This window comes from Danio rerio, chromosome 14 (genome assembly GCF_049306965.1).
Source record: "Danio rerio strain Tuebingen ecotype United States chromosome 14, GRCz12tu, whole genome shotgun sequence".
Lineage (NCBI taxonomy): Eukaryota > Metazoa > Chordata > Actinopteri > Cypriniformes > Danionidae > Danio > Danio rerio.
Window position 1 is genome coordinate 50,046,582 of NC_133189.1, and position 23,064 is coordinate 50,069,645.

The following is a 23,064-nucleotide window of genomic DNA, read 5'->3' on the forward strand; positions in this document are numbered from 1 at the left end:
GCCCCGTTTTCTATCCGCCGCGCCCGATCCCGCTAAAGAGCAGGGGGAGAACAAAACCGAAAATCACCCAGTTATACAGTCCAGACAGCCTATAACAAGCTGTCTGTATAAACACACACACGCACAGCACCAAGCACACACACACAGACAAAGCTTTCTCTCTCATTCGCGCGCCCTCTAACACACACTCATAAGCACCAAGCACAAACACAGGCAAAGCTCTATCGCGCGCGCGCGCGCACACACACACACACACACACACACACACACACACACACACACACACACACACACACACACACACACACACACACACACACACACACACACACACACACACACACACACACACACTCACACACTCACACACTCACACACACACTCACACACACTCACACACACTCACACACACACACACACACACACACACACACACACACACACACACACACACACACACACACACACACACACACACACACTCACACACACACTCACACACACACACACACACACACACACACACATATATCTCTCATTCGCGCGTGCGCATACACACACACACTGCAACAAACAAGCTAAACACAGCATTGCGCTATTTCATTTACACACATACATACGCGTGCTCACTCGGGAGTCGGGAGCGATATTGCTAGACAGCCCGCTCTCGTCCCAAATTAAACCCGTTACCGACCGCTCCCGTGATTTATTCGGAAATTTATACCCGCGCCGTAGAAATCTGGTCGGGTCCCATGGCGCCCGCGGGACAGCCGCGGGAATGCAGACCTCTACTGTGAGACACGTTGATGACTGGGTTAGACCGCGTCCACAGACCCACGACACACAGTATTTAGTTGTTTATGAAGGGTTGTGTGTGTTTGTTTTCATGATCCACGGGGTTTGTTGCTTGTTTTTCCCCGCGATCCTGTCAGGGCCGATACAGCAAAGCTGTTTGTATGCAGCAAGCATTTTTGTCAGGAAAGCAGTAAGAGAATTAGAGAATGGCGAACTTTGTCTTTTATCAGGAGTTCGTTCACATTTAGACATATCGCCATGCTGCTGTTTTCCTAAATCCTCTAGATTACAAACAGAGCTAATGGTTAAAATAGACAGGGCAGGAGACCTGCTGCACTGAGTCTGCATTCAGACCCGGGGATTGAGGGAGAAGTCCTCATTTATAGTGTTTGAAATTTATAAATATGAACACGATTATCTTTACAATTGTATAAATTGTGGTTGGATGTAAGAAATTACGAATAACAAATGTAGCAGGGCATTAAATGACTGTTTATTTCTTTGCATTTTAACTTTATAAACTATGAAATCATGCATCTTCTCATGGTTTGTCTCATTTCTTGAGCTAACTGACTGACAACAGTCGTTGCTCCCCTCCCTCTCCCCTGCCGGCCACGCCCACTCCTGCCTCTGCTCGCAGAGCTCCACGCTCATTATGATGCATCTTTTGAAAAAATTCTGAGGTAGACCTGAACCGAAAGTGGGGGTGTCATGACCCTTTAAAGGGACCATCAAAATAAAGTTATACCAAAACTTTAATACTGTATTATTTCCTTGAATGCAAAGCAAAGTCTTCAGTGTCCTTCTTATATGCTAATATTATATTGAACAATTTTTAAAAGATGTCATTTAGAACCTTTGTTGGACATTTAGTGAATGCAAAAATGTGACGATTTAAAGGCAGCCTATTATGCAACAATCACTTTAGTATTTGGTTTAAACTATAGGTGAGCATAGATACATTTTTTAATCTAGATTAAACATACTGTAATCTCGGAATTAATCTAGACTAAAATGGCTCATTTGAATTCTGCCGAAGGAATTCAGAATATATGTGCTACCCAAATAATGATCAAAAGTAAGTCTTTAAGAACGGGTTTCTCAAGCCAGGTGGCGCATTAGACCAGGGCTCATCTCCTGTTTTCAAAGTGCATCACAAACTGCTTGAGAAACTGTTCTACTATGATAATGAAAATTAATTATGTTGAATAGGATGTACTTGTGTTTACTAACTGTTTATTCAGTTAAACATGAATTTTATAGGCCTACATAAGCTCCAACAGCGATTTTTTTTTTTTTTTTAACTTTAATCTGACTAAAGTCATAACTGAACTAAACAGAAATGGAATTAAGACATGTGGAGTATGCAGATATTAGTGGCATTATTGAAGTAAACACTGCGATCAAACTATTACCGTCATATAGGACTTTTCACCATATTTTCCCAAAGGATCCACAAACGTGGCTCTCAGTAAAGGCAAACGCACACAAACCTCCCCACAGAGTTTTTTTTTTCCATTTGGTGTGCGTTATTAAATTCCATAACACACTCACCAGTCCTTACTCCCCATTTGAGTCTATTAAACCCTGCAGGCGCCTGATAGTTAGATGTGGAGCTACCATAATCAGATTCACTCTAGTGAACTGCATCCATGTTAGCACGTCACGTTTGATGTGGTAATTTCACAGCAGGAATATGCACAGGTTCAAAGACTCGTTCTGGCCACCAACAGTGCAATTCGGTCAGGTATACATCCGTGCTAAAATATCAAGATGAAAGTCACCATAGCTTGCATAGAATAGATCCAGCTCCCAACCCAACTTTGAGAATAGATTAACGGCGATATTTTTTTAAAATGCCTGATAAAAGTCTCACGTTAACGTTGATAACGGCCCACCACTATTTTAGACACAGTCGTGTGGCACCAGTGTGTAAATATAACCAGCTTCTAATGGTAAAATTGTGTTTATTGTGTTTTATAATCATGCTTAATAAAAACAGTCTGCAGAAACACTTTGATTGATGTTCTCCCTTTGTACGTGTCATCAGAGGGGGTAAGTCCCGCCCATTAGTGACTGTTGTGGAAAAAAGATCCTGGTCTGCAAAATATTTTAAGTCTCCAAGTCAAACTTTTCAAAAAATGACAAAGTCTGAGATCTCTAAAGTCTTTTGGCAAAGCAGTTTATTGTTACAGCATCAGTAACAACAGAGACAGGTCGTTCGAGTGTCTGTGGAACATAGGCTTGCACACAGTTTAAATACATTTCTGTGTCTTAATACTCCACCCAAATTGACACATTACACACCTCCATCAGCTTCTCCGCTAATGGGATCTTAAATCTCTCAGGTGCCCGCCACCAATAGAATCTCAGAGTCTTTCAGGGGTCTTACCCATGTCCAGTTAAGTTCTTTCCTTCCTTTTTCAAAAGCGATGACTCAACCAAAAAACAATGCTCAACAATATATCTTGTTCACTGTCCACTGAGCTGTCAACTATAAGTTCAGCTGAAGTTCATAAGTACTCATATTTTTTTAGATGCCAGTACAAATGAGTGTGGGCGCACGTGCAGGTGTGCCTTACCATGAGTTACAGAACAGAACGCAGGTGTCCTTATGGCCTTGCTTCCATAAATCTACCCTCATTGTGACATTAATGCTGCTCTGCTCTTCTCATCTCTGACTGCATTTGACCAGATTGACTTTTTTATTTACCAAAGCACACATACCTAATAATAATGCCACAGGTATGGGTAATAATACAATAGATAATAATAATAATAATAATAATAATAATAATATTACTGAAATCACTCAAATAAGCATATAAATGAGAGTAATACATTCATCAGAAAATCATCAAGACACAATCAATTACCCAACTTGACCATCTCTCACTCATCAGCATAGAACGTTAGTCTTGTTTTTGAATCTGCCACCATGCTTATTATTATTATCATGCTGACACATAGACATTTGTAGCTCCACCCTCTTTAAAAAAAGCACAATCTTATTTGCGTTTAGCGCGACAGCCACCAAAACGGCACAATTAGGATAGAAGTCTTAAAAGGGCAGTTTCAAAGAGTTATAAAACATTATCTGTGAGGGATTTTGAGCTGAAACTTCACACTCTAGGGACATCGGAGACTTATTACATCTTGTAAAAGGGGCATAATAGGTCGCCTTTAAGACCAAAACAAATGTTTAAACTTCAGAAGAGTTAAGAAGTATTTATTTTGATTATTTTTAATGCATGTCGAATGAAAGAAATAATACAAAACAATACAGGGAGTAACTCAATGCCAACTAACATGCATTCGTGTCATCTAGAGAGACGGAATCTAAAATAATTCTTGAATAGTAATATTACAAATTAAACATTTGAACACTAATCAGATGAGAGATCATTAAGAAAATATACATGTACTACTGTTGTTATTAATTATTTGTATTATTGTGTTGGAAGATGGTTCACATTACATCAAACTAGTAATATTCAGCTGCATAACAGGGGGAAAAAAAATCAATAATAATCAAGTCTTCCAAAGAAAACACAAGACTCTGCATGAAGCAACTCGACATGCCTCAACAACATCTTGATAAGAGAGAAATATATGAAGCTGTCGCTGCATTACTGCCATTCCAGCACATCTTCAGGGATTCCACTCAGATTGACCGTCTTCTGTCAGCACTCATCAACACAGATGACAGATTTATATGTGCACAACGTTCACAACCGTCAGTGCTGGCGTTTGGCATTCAAAGACTTTACTGTCTTGGAAAATTTGTTCTAAAAACTGCACAAGTTTAATAGAGGAACAAAAAAACACTCAAAATGCAAATCAGGGGTCCGTTCTTCGTACGTGGATTAATCAGTTAGCTGGATTTGGATGTTGACGATTTGATACGATCCAGGATCGTTTCGTTCTTCAAAGCTGATCCGAGAGTTGTTGTCATGGCAACAGTTCTGCTAGGTCAAACCTGATTGGGAGCAGGTTCAATTCATATAAACAGGATTAGATCGGCTCGGCTCAAGCAAAGATAATACAGAAAGTATGTTCCCAATTCTGATATTTTCTTACAGTAGTAGTTATATACACTTGGGAAAATGGTACATATTTTTTTTACTATATATATAAAGTTATCGTCATTAATAAAATAAATTAAGTTATATATATTAATAAACTTTATGCAATCTGCACCCTCGAAATGAAAGTACAAAGACTGCCACCTGGTGGTGCAAAGAGAAAACTTATTGATATGAACTTTATAGATCGCTTTAGTACAAATTGTGTATAGAAATGCACAATATGTGACTTTTTTAAAGCAATAATACATTTATGCAGTCTTAAACATGTTTTGACAGTTAATATGCCAGTGATTTGATGCTTCACAAAAGTTGCAGACGCCTTTACCAATATGAAAATGCTTTTGTAAACAACCAGTTATTCTTTACACCGATTAAAAAACGGCTACAAAGAAAATCTTCTCTAAATGTGGAACTAAATACACTGATTTGCATTGAAATACATGATGAATACTCTCGACACATGAAAGTGGAAAGCCTGCAGCTCACAACAAATGTGGAAGGTTATTGCGTGTCATATTTAACAAGCCGTTTACTGCTAATTTGACGTAATTTTGCTCACATGGATAATTGATTAATCAGATGATGTCATTACGCTGCTGTGCCGTCAGCCAATCATTGCATTGCTGATCATGATTTCGAGGATCGATAGATCTGTCCTTCACAGCACACGCAGCGATCTCAGATCAGTTTATCCAGACATTCTAATCTGATTCGCGAACTTGTTTGAAGAACCAAATTAGCGAGAGATCAGTTATCAAGATTAAAAGATTCAGGATCTGCCAAATAATCTTAGATCATTTAAGCGAGGTACGAAGAACGGACCCCAGATTTGTTTATTAGTGCATAATCGCATCCACAATAAAAGTTTGTTCCACCATATGTGTGTGTATTAAATGTTTATTATGCACATGTGATCCACACATACATAGAAACAAAAATATGCCATACAATTCTGTCACGTAGATATTTAAATTTGCATATCTTTTGTATAATTTATATTTACACTGACTGGCCACTTTATTAGGTACACCTGTCCAACTGCTCGTTACTGAAAATTTCTAATCAGCCAATTACATGGCAGCAACTCAATGCATTTAGGCATGTAAACATGGCCAATACGATCTGCTGCAGTTCAAACCGAGCATCAGAATGGAGAAGAAAGCTGATTTAAGTGACTTTAAACATGGCATGGTTGTTGGTGCCAGACGGGCTGGTCTGAGTATTTCAGAAACTGCTGATCTACTGGGATTTTCAAGCAGAACCATGGTGACAGAGAATGGTCTGAAAAAGAGAAAATATTCAGTGAGCGGGAATCTGTGGGCACAAATGCCTTGTTGATGCCAGAGGAGAATGTCCAGACTGATTCCAGCTTATAGAAAGGCAACAGTAACTCAAATAACCACTCGTTACAACTGAGGTGTGCAGCAGAGCATCTCTGAACGCACAGCACGTCTAACCTTGAGGCAGATGGGCAACAGCAGCAAAAAACCACACCGGTGCCACTCCTGTCAGCTAAGAACAGGAAACTGAGGCTACAATTCACACAGGCTCGCCAAAATTGGACAATAGAAGATTGGAAAAACGTTGCCTGATCTGATGAGCCTTGATTTCTGCCGTGACATTCGGATGACATCAACAACATGAAAGCATGTATTGATTCTGCCTTGTATCAACAGTTCAGGCTGGTGGTGGTGGTGTAACGGTGTGGGGGATATTTTCTTGGCAAACTTTGGGCCCATTAGCACCAATTGAGCATTGTGTCAACGTCACAGCATTATTGTTGCTCACCATGTCCATCCCTTTATGACCACAGTGTACCCATCTACTGATGGCTACTTCCAGCTGGATAATGCACCATGTCATAAAATCTGAAAAATGAGTGTAATAACAATGGAATAACACAAGTGTTGAAATACTGAAATGTAACTTATTTAAAGCTTTATATAAAAGGCTTTTTAATGACGGCAGGTTAAAGACGTCACTAATATGGAGAATGAAGTAACATGCATTGCTCAGGTGTGAGTTTCTCACAGACTTCAACAGAGTGTAAAAATCTTGATGGTTCTGTGGGTCAAGTCTATCAAATCTGATCTTTATTCTGTATTTTCTATTGGATTTAAGTCAGGTGATTGGCTGGGCCATTCTACAGCTTGATTTTATTTCTCTGAACGCAGTTTCCTCGGCTGTCTTTGGATCATTGTCTTGATGAAATGTTCACCCGGGTTTCATCTTCATTATCCTAATAATATAGATGTTAGACTGAAGCAGCTGAGGTTAATATACAGGGCAGAGGGTTGCGGAAGATTTCAGCTGCTGTCTGGGCTTTCACTGTCTTTCTACATCTCCCTTTCTTCATGTGTTCAATACATTTTCCCTGTGTCGTTTTATTACACGTAACTTAATTTGTAAACCAATTGGATTTGTTTTCTAGGCATATATAGATTTCTTTGGTTGTTACCAACATCTGGTGAAAATTTCAAGTAAACGGCACCTTTAGAAATATGTTTTCTGAGAAAAAAAGGTGACGTGTTCAATACTTATTTCCCCGCTGTATATGCAGAAATTATCCAATTTAATTAACTCATTACAGTCTTTAATAAGACGTTTATATAATCTGATACAATATAGTTTTGAATTATGATTAGGCCCACACGGAATCTGCGCGTGCAGAATTCCACAGATTTTCCACAGATTTCTGCAGATTTTTGTCCCATTATTAATTCTGTTTATTTACTTTAGTAAATGTGTAAATCTGATTTTATTCCATTTATATTCAGAAATGTATTACTTTTATTTAATATATTAAGGTTTTAATTATGATACTCTGCTGGATACTCCCAAAATAATTCTGCAGAAATCTGCAGATTTTTACCAAAATTCTCCGCAGAAATAGCAAAAAACGTCCGCAGATTCCATCTGGCCCTGGTTATGACTGTTTTACAATGATAGGAAAGTAATAGAGGTTTCGAATAATAGCAAAATTACAAAAATAAAAAAAGAAATAAAAGTCTTTGAAGCACAGATTACAAATAAACTCTTTTATTGGTCAATGTAATCGCTGCATTCAAGATGAGGATTTAAATCACAAGCTCCCAAAAGAAAGTACAGATACACCCTTAAGAAATTAAATCAAGAGAATACATTCAACATTACATTTTCAAAATTGAAAATACACAACAGATACAATTGTTCTCAAGGAAAAGAATAAGTTAAGGAAGTATTGCCCAAAAAAAGCAATCATTTTTGGAGTCATAGAGCATTTATAGGTCTCAAACTCAATTCCTGGAGGGCCGCAGCTCTGCAGTTTTCCTCCAACCCTAATCAAAATTCCTGGAGGGCCGCAGCTCTGCAGTTTTCCTCCAACCCTAATCAAACACAGCTGATCTCACAAATTAGACTACTAAACACGACAAGATCAGCTGTGTTTGATTAGAGTTGGTGCAAAACTGTGCAGAGCTGCGGCCCTCCAGGAATTGAGTTTGAAACCTAAATGGAATATTTATTTTCACATTATCTTTACTTGTAAATTAACCCCCCCCCCCCCCCCCCCCCAACATCCTCAATTTCTCCCCGCTCTCAATGCCTAATAAACAGTACCACAAGTAAGTTCTGCAATCAATCAAATTCATTCAGCGCTCGTATAGTGGTTTCTCCATTTCTAAAACTAAACAAGAGAAGGAAGAAAAGAAGTCTCTCACTGGCACGTTAGTTCATGGTCTCAGTTCAATCATTCTCAGCCAAAGCATATTTTCATTGCCTACAAATCTACTCGTTTAAGACAGAAAAATCCCACTCCAGTTCACCTGTTAGTCAAAAGCAAAGGTCTCAAACTTGATTCCTGGAGGGCTGCAGCTCTGCACAGTTTTGCTCCAGCCCTAATCAAACACAGCTGATCCAACTAATCAACGTGTTCAAGATTACTATGGAATATTAAGCAGGTTTGAGTTGGTAGTGGTTGGAGCTAAACTGAGCAGAGCTGCAGCCCTCCAGGAATTGAGTTTGAGACCATTGGTCAAAAGTATGGTCAAAACTAGCTAGCAAGGGAACCTATTTTATCGTATTTTTAAAATCTGGAGGAATTGCGCAGCTGTTAAATAATCTCTTTGTATCCGCTTCATGACGTTTTGACTTTAATGTAGTTTGTAGTACTGTATGTAGTCCTGCAAATTTGATTTTATTATTTTTTTCTTCTTCTTCCCTCTGCTATTTGTTATTATTTTCCATTACATTTATAATATTTGACCCTAATTATTGTATTGAGCCAGTGTTTCCCAACCATGTTACTGAAGGCACGCAAACAGCACATATTTTGGATGTCTCCCTTATCTAATCCATTAACTTCAGTTCAGGTGTGTTTGATTAGGGAAGAGTGGGAAATGTGTAATGTTGGTGTGCCTTCTAGAACATGGTTGGTAAACACTGTATTAAGCTGTCTTGGGTTGTTTAAGTCTTGGGGGTGGCGCTTGGGTTAAAACAGAAGGAAACTTTAATGATTCATGTTGTATCATTTTTAAAAACTAGCTAGCAGATGCGGTTTGGGCACTTTTGGAATGAAGCTAAAGCCATTGAGATCCTCAATTGTGCTCTTGCCGTTTGGACGGAGGCACCAGATGATTGGGAAGTTTAGCCGGGAGCTCGAAGCCCTCAAGCTTTACCTTGATCAGGTGATTGGCCAGAGCAAACTCTTCGTCATCCAGGTATCCATCTTTATCCACATCTGCCAGAGTCCAGATTTTCCCCAGCACTGTGTTCGGCAGCTTGGACTTCGTCATCTCCTTCTTAGCTGTGGCTCCGGAGATCTTCCCGTTGATCGGAGAGAGGGTGTAGAAAATTTCATCGTAGGATGGTTTGTCACGGCCCACGATCCACTCCAGCTCGTCGATGCCTTCGCCGGCGCCTTCTCCGTACCCATGACCGAACGGGCCGTTTGAGATTCCCTCAAAAGCACCGCCCTTCACTGATTGGCTGGGCATGGTGGCCTCCTCTTTACGCACCAGTGCCATTAGCTTAGCGATGTCGTTACCTAGCATGTCTTCCACCGACTCTAGAAGTTTGGGCTTCATGGCAGGGAATTTGGTGAAGTCCTGAACAGATAGCAACTCCTGGGGGAAAAAATTGTGTTTTTATTTTTAAGAAAAACACAAGATGCAATTTCAACCATTTGAGCAGTATAGACCCACAGGTGAGATTTAGTTAAGTCCAGAACGCGAGTTACACATTGCACTCAAAGGGCTCTATTTTAACAATCTGGGCACATAATCTAAAGCACATGGCGCAAAAGCATTAGGGGAATGTCCAAATGCACTTTTGCTTTTTAAGGACGGAAAATAGTGCATGGTCTAACAGGGTTGTGCCTATTCTCTTAATGAGTTCTGGGTGTGTTTGGAGCATACATTACACCAATCAAAGTCTCGTCTCCCAATACCTTTAAGAGTCAGTTTTGTCACACCATGGTGCATTTGCCATTCACATGGTGACTTTGTAAGTGGAAAAACTGAACACTTCACTAGAGAGAAAACAATTAAACAGAGTATCTGCAGCGCGAGAACAAAGAACGAGCCTCCTCCAATCGGCCTCTCTCTTTACTTTTACTCTTTACTCCTTTACTTTCGTAGATAAGGAAACAGTGTTGTACACACTGTGCTGAAGAAATCCATTAGCCTACATATTTGATTTTGTTTGTTAAGCACAACGATTTGTTTTAAAACTATTACTAAAATCAGTTCTAATTTCCAGCAAACAATCATAAACAATAATAACGAGTTATATCCAAACACACGTCCTATTCTTATGCCCCATATGGTGATGCAGACGTCTCTAAAACCCGACAGGTGAACAAATCTAAACTTGTTTTTATTAAAACAAATATAAATATGCATATAATAAATAATAATACGACTAATAACAATAACCTTATACAAATGCAAATTGTCATGAATAAACTGAAAAAGCCCCCCAAGATGAAGAAGGCACATAGGAATTGGTTTTTATATTTGTGTAGAAAATAATATATTTTGTAACATTTTAATCCTTTGATTGTTTTCATTTGTAAAGATATTTGTGTATTGCTTTACATCCTGTGTGTATTAAGCAATGTGTAAGCGTACCTGGACCCGCACTAATGCGATAACTAATGCGCTCTGTGCTTGACTTTAGACCAGATATTAGGTGGTCAATGCCGCAGTCTATTTCAGTTCCCCAAAATAGCCACGTGCCAACAATGCTCTTTAACACGCCTCCTTTTCAGACCAGCACACACATTAGTCCACAAAGTGGCGCAAATGGATTTGCTATTTTAACAATGTGGCGGGAAATGACAAAATTACTGTTGCACTGGTCTGAAAATAGCAACAAAACCTGCCATACACGTCTTGTGTCTTATTGCGCTGGGTGTATGATAGGGCCCAAGAAATGGCGTTTGCTGTTTGTTCAAACAACTTTTTAAAATAAGTTGAAACAACAAAATTCGTTAATTTTTGGGTGGACAACTTGTTTTATGTTTGATCCACTTAAATTTGTAAAAACGATTAAGTTAACTTAATCGATTTGTTTTGAGTCAACATAAGGGCTGGGCGATTTGGCCTAAAATCTAAATCTCGATTAATTGAACATTTTAATTTATGTTTTAATTACAATTAATGAACAATTATTTTATTTGTTTATTATATGTTTTTGCTCTCATAGTTCACTGACAGGTTTTGTACAGTAAATATGCTCACATATTACAAGAAGTATAATATCAGAATAATATAATAAGTAAAAATTAGCCTTAACAGAGCCGGGTCACAAGACTCCACACACAGTAGGGAAAGTAATTGAGAAAATTGACCATGACAAATTTGATCGATTATAGGTTCTTGTTACAGTCATATGTAAATGCCTGCTTGTTTTGCTTGTGTGTGCTCTCTCTCTCTCTCTCTCTCTCTCTCTCTCTCTCTCAAGTTCAAGTTGCCTTATTGGCATGACATTAAGTACAGTATTGCCAAAGCACTTCAAATATAAACCATATTAAAACCATTGAAAATTAATAGTAATACAGATAAGATATAATGACACACACACACACACACACACACACACACACACACACACACACACACACACACACACACACACACACACACACACACACACACACACACACACACACACACACACACACACACACACACACACACACACACACACACACACACACACACACACACAAAAAACAATACATTTGATAAATATAATAATAATAATAGTAAAAAGTTTAAATTATTTAAATAAGATACACAAATTTATATTAACCATTTCTTATGGTGTGTAGGGTGTATACATATTTTGCAGCTAGTCTAAATGTCAATTCGTCCTCTCTGAGTATATGGTAAAGTTTTCTGAGTCATTTAAATTAAAAAATGAACTGATTAATGTTTCAAATTGGGGGAAAAACATTCCTCTAGTCGTGGTGTATTTAGGGCAAAAATTTAATTCTCTCTCTCTCTCTCTCTCTCTCTTTCTCTGTCAATTCTCAGGATCGCCCATTCCAGTATCCCATTCGTCCGTGAAGACGTCAATCTCAATTCCACCCTGTGACGTCATCACATTCGCTACCAATCAGGATAGGAGATCAAAGTTTAAAGGGGGTCAGACCCACGATCATGACACCAGCCTTCTATATAGCTGTTTCTGGAGGACACGAACAGACGTCATCCTGTCATTTGAACTTTTTAACAACGATAAGAACCAATAACGTACTGATTACACAATATCATCCTCTGAATAATGCTGTGTCCAATCATGTAGGACTTCTGAAGTCATTTCCGAAGTAATTCTTGACGGCAAATCTTCTATTTGTTTATTATACATTATTCAGAAGGAGATTTTATAGTAGAGTACATCTGAATAGAGTATATAGGTTCATATATGTTGCAAATATGGCCAACGAGTGAAGGGACCTTTCCTTTCCTTATTCCTTGAAAGGGACTTTAATTCTGCGTTGAACTGAAAACTAATAATTTTTTTCACTTAATCAATATTAAAAACATTACTAAGAATCATATTGACTCTTTACATTCACTCAGTGCTTTTAATAGTCAAAAAAAAAAAATGAATGACGTCATACCTGCATTTTCTTAAGGTTTGGAAAGTCTCCTGGTGAAATGTTGTGCTCTTTCTGGATCTTTTCATATATAGCGCCCAAGTTGTTAATAAGCTCTTTCTTCTTTGAGTCTTTGCCAAACACGCTCGGCATCTCTTTCTTCAGAGCACTGATAATGTAAGCATGTACCTGGAAAAAAAAAAGAGCTCAAATTATATACAAATAACATCTGTGCCGTACAGCGTGTTAAAATGAAGCGTCTCACAAGCATTGGGTTACTTCATATAATGAAAATAAGATGTGAAACTTTATCTGAGAGATCAAATCCTGTAAACAGCCTCAGCGGGGAATAAAGTTCATTAAGGAAAAAGACATTTTCATAAACACTGAACACTGAATCCATAAGCAACAGAGGAAAATTAAGTAAATAAATCAAAATTAATATTGTATAAATATAAATTAATAATTTTTATAATAAAAAATTATTATAAATTAATTATAAAGTTTTATTTTATTTTGATATAAAATAGAAAATGAGTAAATCCGATGAATCAGTATAAATTCATACATTTATTTTCTTTTCGGCTTTATTAATCAGGGGTTGAAACAGCGGAATGAACCATCAGCTTATCCAGCATGTTTTACGCAGCAGATGCCCTCCCAGCAACCCATCACAGGGAAACACCCATACACTCCCATTCACACACATACACTACGGACAATTTAGCCAGGCCAATTCACCTATTGAGCATGTCTTTGGACTGTGGGGGAAATCAGAGCACCCGGAAGAAACGCACGCGAACACAGGGAGAACAGGCAAACTCCACATAGAAATACAAACTGACTCAGCCGAGGCTCGAACCAGCGACCTTCTTGAATTTACTGAACATTAATAATACAAATACATGCTTTATTATGTAAATTAATAAGATCATTATATATACTGTATATACAGTATTTTTATTTTATAAATATTTTTAAAAATAGGGTGAAATTTTACAATTAAATATTTTGAGGATTTTTATTATTTATTTATTTATTTTACAAAAAAAAAAAAAACATTTTTTATCGACTAAAGCTGAAATTTCAACTTCATTTTCAACATTTATTTTTTTTAATCAATGATGAAACTAATATTAATAATACACGATTAATGTGGAGTGGAGAAGTGGTAGAAATAAACAAGCTTGTGCTGTTTCTTACAAATACAGTTAAAATTTATACTGATGTGACGCAGTGGCTCAGTAGGTAGTGCTGTCGCCTCACAGCAAGAAGGTCGCTGGTCCGAGCCTCAGCTGGGTCAGTTGGCGTTTCTGTGAAGAGTTTCCTCCGGGTGCTCTGGTTTCCCCCACAAGTTCAAACACATGCGGTACAGGTGAATTGGGTAGGCAAAATTGGCCGTAGTGTATGAGTGTGAATGAGTGTGTGTGGATGTTTCCCAGAGATGGGTTGCAGCTGGAAGGGCATCCGCTGCGTACAACATGTGCTGGAAAAGTTGGCGGTTTATTCCATTGTGGCGACCCCAGATTAATAAAGGGACAAAGTGGAAAAGAAAATAAATTTATACTGATTCATCGGATTTACTCATTATTTTAATTTTCTATTTAATATCAACAATATTTTACAATTTATGTCAACAATTTATACTGATTCATCGGATTTACTCATTTTCTATTTTCTATTTTGTATCAACAATTTTTTGTCAACAATTTATATAAATTAATTTGATTTACTCATTTTTCTATTTAATCTCAACAATATTTTATATTTTATGTCAACAATTTAGACTGATTAATTTGATTTACTCATTATTTTATATTTTTATATGAACAGTATTTTTTATTTTATGTCAACAATTTATATTGATTCATCGGATTTACTCATTATTTTCTATTTTTCTATCAACAGTATTTTATATTTAATATTAACAACTTATATTGATTTATTGAATTTACTCATGATTTTTTATTTTCTATTTTTCTATTAACAACATTTTATAATTTATGTCAACAATTTAAACTGATTCATCGGATTTACTCAAAAATTTAATTCAATATCAACTATATTTTTTTATTTGCATGTCAACAATTTATACTGATTCATTTAATTTCCTAATTATTTTCAATTTTATATTTGAACGATATTTTATATTTTATGTAAATAATTTATATTGATTCATCGGATTTACTCATTATTTTATATCAACAATATTTTATATTTTATGTCAACCATTTATATTGATTCATCGGATTTACTCATTATTTACATTATTTATTTACATTATTATTACAATATTGGAAAATTAGACATTGCGATATTGAGTTTTTCTGCAATAAATATTGCAATATATCATATATACAATCTTTACCAGAGGACTAGAAAACTGCTAGTAGGAGATCCTTTATTAAATTAGATTGACTGGGATAATTCTGTAGGGAAGATAATTATGCATAGGTAAATACAAAAGCGCAAAGACAAAAGTGTTTTTAGGGCGGTCAAATAATATTCAGGTGAGGAATTTTTATAATCAATGTAAAATAACACTGCAAAAGTCTTTACTGTCTAAATAATTCAATATAATAATTCTTTATTAGAGGTAAAATTTCTTGTGCCTGAATACTTTGGATTCTGTCAGGCCTTAAAAACATGTGCAAATGATAAACTTTCACTCCATTATGATTAAACTCTGCCGAAACTACACAGTTTGCAACCTCATACCTTAAAAACAAAAGTAAATTCAATGAATCACATTATTTCACTGTATTAATTGTACAAAAGCTGTCACCTTAGCAAGACGTGCTCTTTTGATCAGATCGTTGAGTTTCCTCAGAGCTGCGTTTCTCGGCAGACTCTGAATATCCTGAAAAAGATCCTGCTCCTCCGCTTCAAACAGCTTCCGGTTATCAGCAATGAGCAGCGGCTGAGCCCAGAAGGAGCCGATATAAACCCGCACCACCTCAGGGGTGTTTATGATCTTGCCCAATGACCACATGAGGGCTCCATAAACCCTCATGAGCTGCTGCGTGCTGATCTGATCTGCTTTATTCAGCACCACGCGCATCTTGTCCTCGTGGTTCTTCAGGGCCTTGATCACCTCTGAAAACTCATCCGAAATGTCCAGCTTGTGGGCGTCGAAGAGCAGGATGATTCGGTCCACGCGCTCCGCAAACCACTCCAGAACAGCAGCAAAGTCATAGCCTGAAATCAGGAGCAGATGGAAAGATTTGATGCTGAATTCAATTGTATGTAAAGTCAAGGTCAGAATTATTAGCCCTCCTGTTTATTTTTTTATAACCTCCCAATTTATGTTTAACGGAGAGAAGATTTTTTTCAACACATTACTAAGCATCATAGTTTTAATAACTCAATTATAATAACTGATTTATTTTATCTTTGCCATGATGACAGTACATAATATTTGACTGGATATTTTTCAAGATACTAATATTCAGCTTAAAGTGACATTTAAAGGCTTAACTGGGTTAACTAGGCAAGTTAGAGTAATTACGCAAGTCATTGTATAATGATGAAATGATGGTTTGTTCTGTAGACAATCAAAATAAAATAAAGCTTAAGTGGGCTAATAAAATTGACCTTAAATGTTTTTTTTTTAAATAAAAAACTGCTTTAATTCTAGCCAAAATAAAACAAACAAGACTCTCTCCAGAAGAAAAAATATCAGACATACTGTGAAAATGTTCTTGCTCTATTAAACATAATTTGGGAAATATTTGGAATAAATAAATAAATAAATAATTTTTTAATAGTTTTTACTGAGTGAAAAGAACATAAATGTTTAATATGACAGACATAGAGAAAGACTTTCTACTTTTCCCTTTTAACTTTTTAAGACAAAAGACAAAATAAGACAAAATAAAATAAGATAAGACAAAATAATATAATATTAAAAATTAATAAATGACAAAATTATGCTAAATAGCACAACTTAATAATAATAATAATAACAATAATAATAATAGTAAACATATATGTTAAAATATAATTTAAAAATAAATAATAATAATAGTGAATAAAAATATGTAAAAATATGTAATATATAACATTAACACTAATAATAATAAAAAATTATAAATAAAAATGTTTAAAAATAACAAACAACAACAATATGAATAATAGTAAATAAAAAATTTGTAAATAAGAATATGCTAAAAAAATAATAAAACAATAATATTAATAGCAAATAAAATAATTATAAATAAAAACACATAATAAATAAATAAATAAATATCAACTACAATAATAATAATAAATAAATAAAAATATAATAAATAAAAATGTTAAAAATAACAAACAACAACAACAACAATAATAGTAAATAAAAATTAACGAATAAAAATGTTAAAATATAAAAAACAATATTAATAATACTAATAATAGTAATAATAATAATAATAATAATAATATTAATAATAATAGTAGTAGTAAATAAAACATGTATAAATAATAATATGTAAAAAATTATGAATAATAATAATAGTAAATAAAAATTATGATTAAAAAATATATTAAAAATAATAAATAACAACAATATTAACAGTAAATAAATCATAAAATAAAAATGTTAAAAATAATAACAACAACAATAAAAACAACAACAATAATAATAATAGTAAATAAAAATTAATAAATAAAAAATATAATTAAATTATACAAAAAAATAACAACAACAAGTAAAAAAAATATAAATAAATATATATATAAAACATACATATATAAATAAAAAATATGTTAAAAATAATAAAGAAAAACAAAAACAAAAACAATAGTAAATAATATTAATAAATATAAATATATATTAAATATATAAACAAATAATAAATAACAGCAACAATATTAATAATAGTAAACAAAATATGTTAAAATAAATTAATTATATAATAATAATAATAATATAAAAATAATATTAAATTAAAATTAAATTTTAAAAAAATATGGAGGTTGGATGAGGTGTTTTCAAGTAATTTAATCAGTGGACACCACAGAAAGGAAAACATTTTCACAATTTTTTGTTGTCCCAACTAAAATCGATTAAGTTAACTTTAATTTTTTGTTTTTACAACTGGAAGGGTATCCGCTGCATAAAACATATGATGGATAAGTTGGCGGTTCATTTCGCTGTGGCGACCCCTGAATAATAAAGGGACTAAGCTGAAAAGAGAAAGAGATTAACTGATTTTAGTTTAGTTTTCAAGCTTTAAAATCAATTTGAGATTTCCAAAGTTCCCCTGAAACGCTTCTTCAGGCCCCCTCAGTATGACTAGTCAGGACACCTTTGACCCATAAAAACCTTGATGAACTTCAGAAAGAAATTTGATCATAAATATGAGTTGAGTGGTCAGCGAGCGGCGCTTCTGGGAAAACAGAAAACTCTCACATGACCCTGTACCACACAGCAACTCAGTTCCACTTTTTATTTCAAAACCATTTCATGACTCTATTCCCAGACATTGGACAAAAGCACATCTTCCTACACAGATGAACTCCAGCGGCAATAATAAACACACATATCACTATGATTTCATAACAACCCACAGTGTAAGAGATACAGGGCTCCACACAATTCATTCATGTTGTCCAAACACAAATCAGGTAAATAAGCTAACTGTCTTTACAAATTCAAGTGGACTGAACAAAAAACAATTATTTCATTTATACAGTTTCCTTTGGCTTAGTCCCTTTATTTATCAGGGGTCGCTACAGTACAATGAATCGCCAACTTATCCAGTATACGTTTTACACAGCTGATGCCCTTCCAGCCACAACCTAGCACTAAACATCCATATACTCTCACATTCACACACTACGGCCAATTTAGCTTATCCAATTCACCTGTGCCGCATGTTTTTGGACTGTGGAGGAAAACGGAGCTCCCGGAGGACACCTACACCAACACGGGGAGAACATGCAAACTCCACACAGAAATGCCAACTGATCCAGCCGGGACTTGAACCAGCAACCTTCTTGCTGTGAGGCTGCAATGCTAACCACTGAGTCTCTGCGCTGCCCCTAAACAATTAAGTTATTTCAGCTCAGCTTTTAAAGTGAGAATCAATACGTGATTTTTCCTCAGAATGTGCACATTAGGGTTGTAACGGTATGAATTTTTTACGGTATGATAATCGTCTAAAACAATACCACGGTTTGACGGTTTCGCGGTATACGGTATTAAATAGTAATTCTCATAGCAAAGACCCTGAAAAGAATAAGAACACGTTTTCTGACTGTACAAAGGTTTTATTTCAACAAACTTTTGAAAGAACCATTTTAATAGAACTATAGAAGTCTTTTATAAAAATAAACTGAAAAATTTCCCATTTTAATAAATTAAATTAGAAGGAATAAACAAGCAAGGTCTTTTAAGATTAGACAAAAATAAACTTAAACTGTCCTTCCTTATAAGCAGGATAAATGGGAGACCAAAAGTGCAATACCAAGTTTATGGCTGTAAACATGTATTAAAGCGTTGTTTTTTTCAGTCTAGTGGTGAGAGAATGAGTGAGAGAGTGAGAGAATGTGTCCACTTGTACAATGAACAAATAAAAAAATAAGAAAATAATGAATAATGTGTCAAAGTCCAAATAAACATGGTGCAAATCCTCAGTAAAAAAATAGATATAAATATTTACTATACTATAAATAGTTACATAACGAAACTAGATTCAATATGGAACATCCTTAGGTTTTATGTGCCAGCATGGATATGGTTGTTTGTGGATATGGATTTGGATATGGTTGTCTGCAATGCAGACAAACAGCTGCACCTTCATTTGCATCTTTTGAAAACAGCAAGAGCAGCAGTTCGTCTTTGCTGTGTCACTGTTTTGTCATGTTTCTGTGCTGCTGTGCATGCAAAAGTACTTAGTATGAGAATTATTTCATGCAAAACTTTTTTTTTTTTGCGTTTTATTTAGCCGCGCAGAAATGCATGCCTATCTCTCATTCCGTGTTGTTCAAAAAGCTCATTCTTGGTCCACAAACAAAAGCAAAACCTATGCTTATTGGTTGTGATATAGCGAGTTTGAACCAATCTGGGCATGGAGGAGGGACAATGCATCAATGTATCATGTCTGATTTGTCCGGAGACACAGTGACGAGCGTTTCTTTGTCAAATCAGCGTTGTCAAATTTAGATGACGTAATCGCACTGATTCCGGAGCCTCTGAAAGTCCGCGATTCCGGAAAGCTGAGATTCTCTTCTTTATGCCAATCTTTGAATTGTATGAATCGGATCAGCGGATCAAAAGTTATTAAACATTTAAGAGCAATACTTATTTTTAGCCGCGGGCGGCTGTCTCGGTCTTTAAGGGTTAAAACCGTTGATATGCAGTTGTTCATGGTATGATAATCATGCACGTTCAAATCGTGGTAAACCGTCATACCGGTATATTGTTACAACCCTAGTGCACATGTTGGAATCATTATTTTGCATGCATTTATTTTCATCCCCTTATTTTTATATATGCACCAGTTTGCACACATTTATAGCACTAAAACCATCTGAACTTTGGATGTAATTAATTGGAAGTAATTGGATGGAAGTAATTGAATCATCATTGGATGAACACAATAGTTTTAATAACTCATTTCTAATAACTGATTTATTTTGTCTTTGCCATGATGACAGTAAATAATATTTGACTAGATATTTTTCAAGACTCTTCTATACAGCTTAAAGTGACATTTAAAGGGTTAACTAGGTTAATTAGGTTAACTAGGCAGGTTAGGATAATTAGGCAAGTTATTGTATAATGATGGTTTGTTCTGTAGACTATCGGGGTACAAAAATAGCCTATAGGGGCTAATAATTTTGTCCTTAAAATGGTAATTAACAAATTAAAAACTGCTTTTGTTCTAGTCGAATTAAAACAAATAAGACTTTCTCCAGAAGAAAAAATATTATCAGACATGCTGTGAAAACTTCATTGCTCTGTTAAACATCATTTGAGAAATAAATAAAAAAAATTCAAAGGGGGCTCATAATTCTGACTTCAACTATACTTTCTATCTGAATTTATGTCTTGAGTCTTTACTGCAAATTCATATACAAATTTATAAAGTGCCATAAAAGAAACAATTAAATGTGTATTTTTTACGTTTCTTTTCTTTACACTGAGAGCTAAAAAGTCCTGTTTTAATGTTTCCATGTTTTCACCTGTTTCAATGTTTACCGCTGTTTGAAATAGTCATGCTTTAAACCCGCTAAAAATCTCCATGGAAAATTGCTTGTAGTGTCTCGCCTTAACTTTTTTCTTTTTTAAGAATTTTGTTAATAATTCAGAGTTTATGCTTAATGCCATTTTGTGACTCTATTTCCAGCTATTCTTTGTAAACGCACCTTCCCACAAAGACTGAGCTGGAGTTGCAATAGTAAACAGGAATGCCACAATGACATCACAATAGCAACCTGCGGCAACACGTGCAGCACAAAGAGCATTTGGATCTGCAGTCGGACAGAAACGCTCAAACACTTTTCATGCTCAATCGCACACAGACTCAACTGCGGCTCCGGAGCCTCAGGTCTGGAGAGAAACCTTGATCTCAGTGTCTGCTTTCTAGATCCAGCGGCCCCAGAGGACACAAGCAGGTCACGTGACTTGTTTCAAGAAAGATCCTGTAACAATGGCACATTTCTGTGATTGTACAGCTCTCTCTTTGTAATGCTGTTCTCTGTAGGGCCCTGTGATTCCCAAGATTGCAGCCATAATTTAACTTGTAAACATAGGATGCCACAGAATTTGGTGGGTTTTGGACTAATATTTCTGTATATTTAATTATGAAGGCAGCACAGTGGCACAGTGGGTAGCACAATCACCTCACAGCATGAAAGTCGCTGGTTCGAGTCCCGGCTTGGTCAGTTGGCGTTTCTGTGTGGGGTTGGCATGTTCTCCCTGTGTTGGCGTGGGTTTCCACCGAATGCTCCCGTTTCCCCCACAAGTCCAAAGACATGCACTATAGGTGAACTGGATCATCTAAATTGTCTGTGCGTGAATGGGAGTGTATGGGTGTTTCCCCAGTGATAAGTTGCAGGTGGAGGGGGCATCCGTTGGATAAGTTGGTGGTTCATTTTGCTGTGGCGACCCCTGATTAATAAAGGGACAAAGCCAAAAAGAAAATGACTGAGTGGATTTAATTTTAAATGAACTAATGGCACTGCACTGCATGTAACTTTCGCCACTAGAGGGCGCATATATATATACAACAAACAAAGGCATAGTTTGATAATGACGTGACTGAGTGTGGAATTTTGAGAGGTGTGGTCAGCCATGAAGATCAGCGGGTCTGTTTATAAGCTGACGTACGAGCAATCGGCTGATGAATCGACTGATCTTTACGGCTTTAAAATGTTCTCCAGTGTCCCAGTATCTGTGGTTACACTCAGGCCCCGTTTACACTAATACGGTTTAGTTTTAAAACGGTGTTTTAGAATGAAAATCATCCACGGCCACACTGCAGTTTCATCTAGCATTTTTGAACAGCTCTCCGTCCACACTACACCGATGAAAACGCACATCACATGACCATACATGCACTCTGGCACGAGCTGAAAGCAACGGTGAGCCTAATGTTTCATATTTTGCAATGAAAATAAAAGGAGGCCGTTATTAGGCTCTGTTTTGTTTATAAATTTGTACGCGATACAAATTACAGGTTTTTTTATATTTGAAAAATTTGCAACAATTTAAGAAAATATTTTTTCACATTGTCATTATGGCATATTGTGTGTAGAATAGTGTTGGGCGATGTCGACCAATTTGGCATCGTACAATGTGTAATGGGAAACATTGCGATAGGCGATTGGGGGGTGGGGGTATGGGGTTGGAGGCAGTGACAGAGTGCAGGCGACGTGTCTGAAGAGCTAGGATGGACCCGGTGGTGAGTGGTGAGAAGGGTGTGCGACTTATTTGAGGACCAGGAAGGAGATGTGCAATTTCTTGGGAGATTATCCCTCGTTTGCGGGCATCCAGGAGTCTCTATGCATTTGCGGGAGACTTCCGGAACTTCCAGAGTCTTGGGATGTCTTAATATCACGTTTAACAACTATAGGTGAGATGCGAATCAGCGGTATATTCTTGATAAA

At 36.1% G+C, this 23,064-nt stretch overlaps 1 protein-coding gene across 5 annotated transcripts in view; it reads right to left on the bottom strand.

Moving 5' to 3' along the window:
• Positions 1 to 7,906: 7,906 nt before the first annotated feature.
• The window catches only part of ehd1a (EH-domain containing 1a), a 32,149-nt gene continuing 16,991 nt past the window's right edge, over positions 7,907 to 23,064 (bottom strand). The window contains exons 3-6 of one of the 5 annotated variants that reach the window (XM_073921314.1): positions 15,752 to 16,164; positions 12,991 to 13,155; positions 8,890 to 9,985; positions 7,907 to 8,151 (exon numbers count right to left, since the gene is read on the bottom strand). In XM_073921314.1, the coding sequence (XP_073777415.1) occupies positions 9,458 to 9,985; positions 12,991 to 13,155; positions 15,752 to 16,164 (1,106 nt within the window). In that variant the 3' untranslated portion in view covers positions 7,907 to 8,151; positions 8,890 to 9,457. 5 annotated transcript variants of the gene reach the window in all.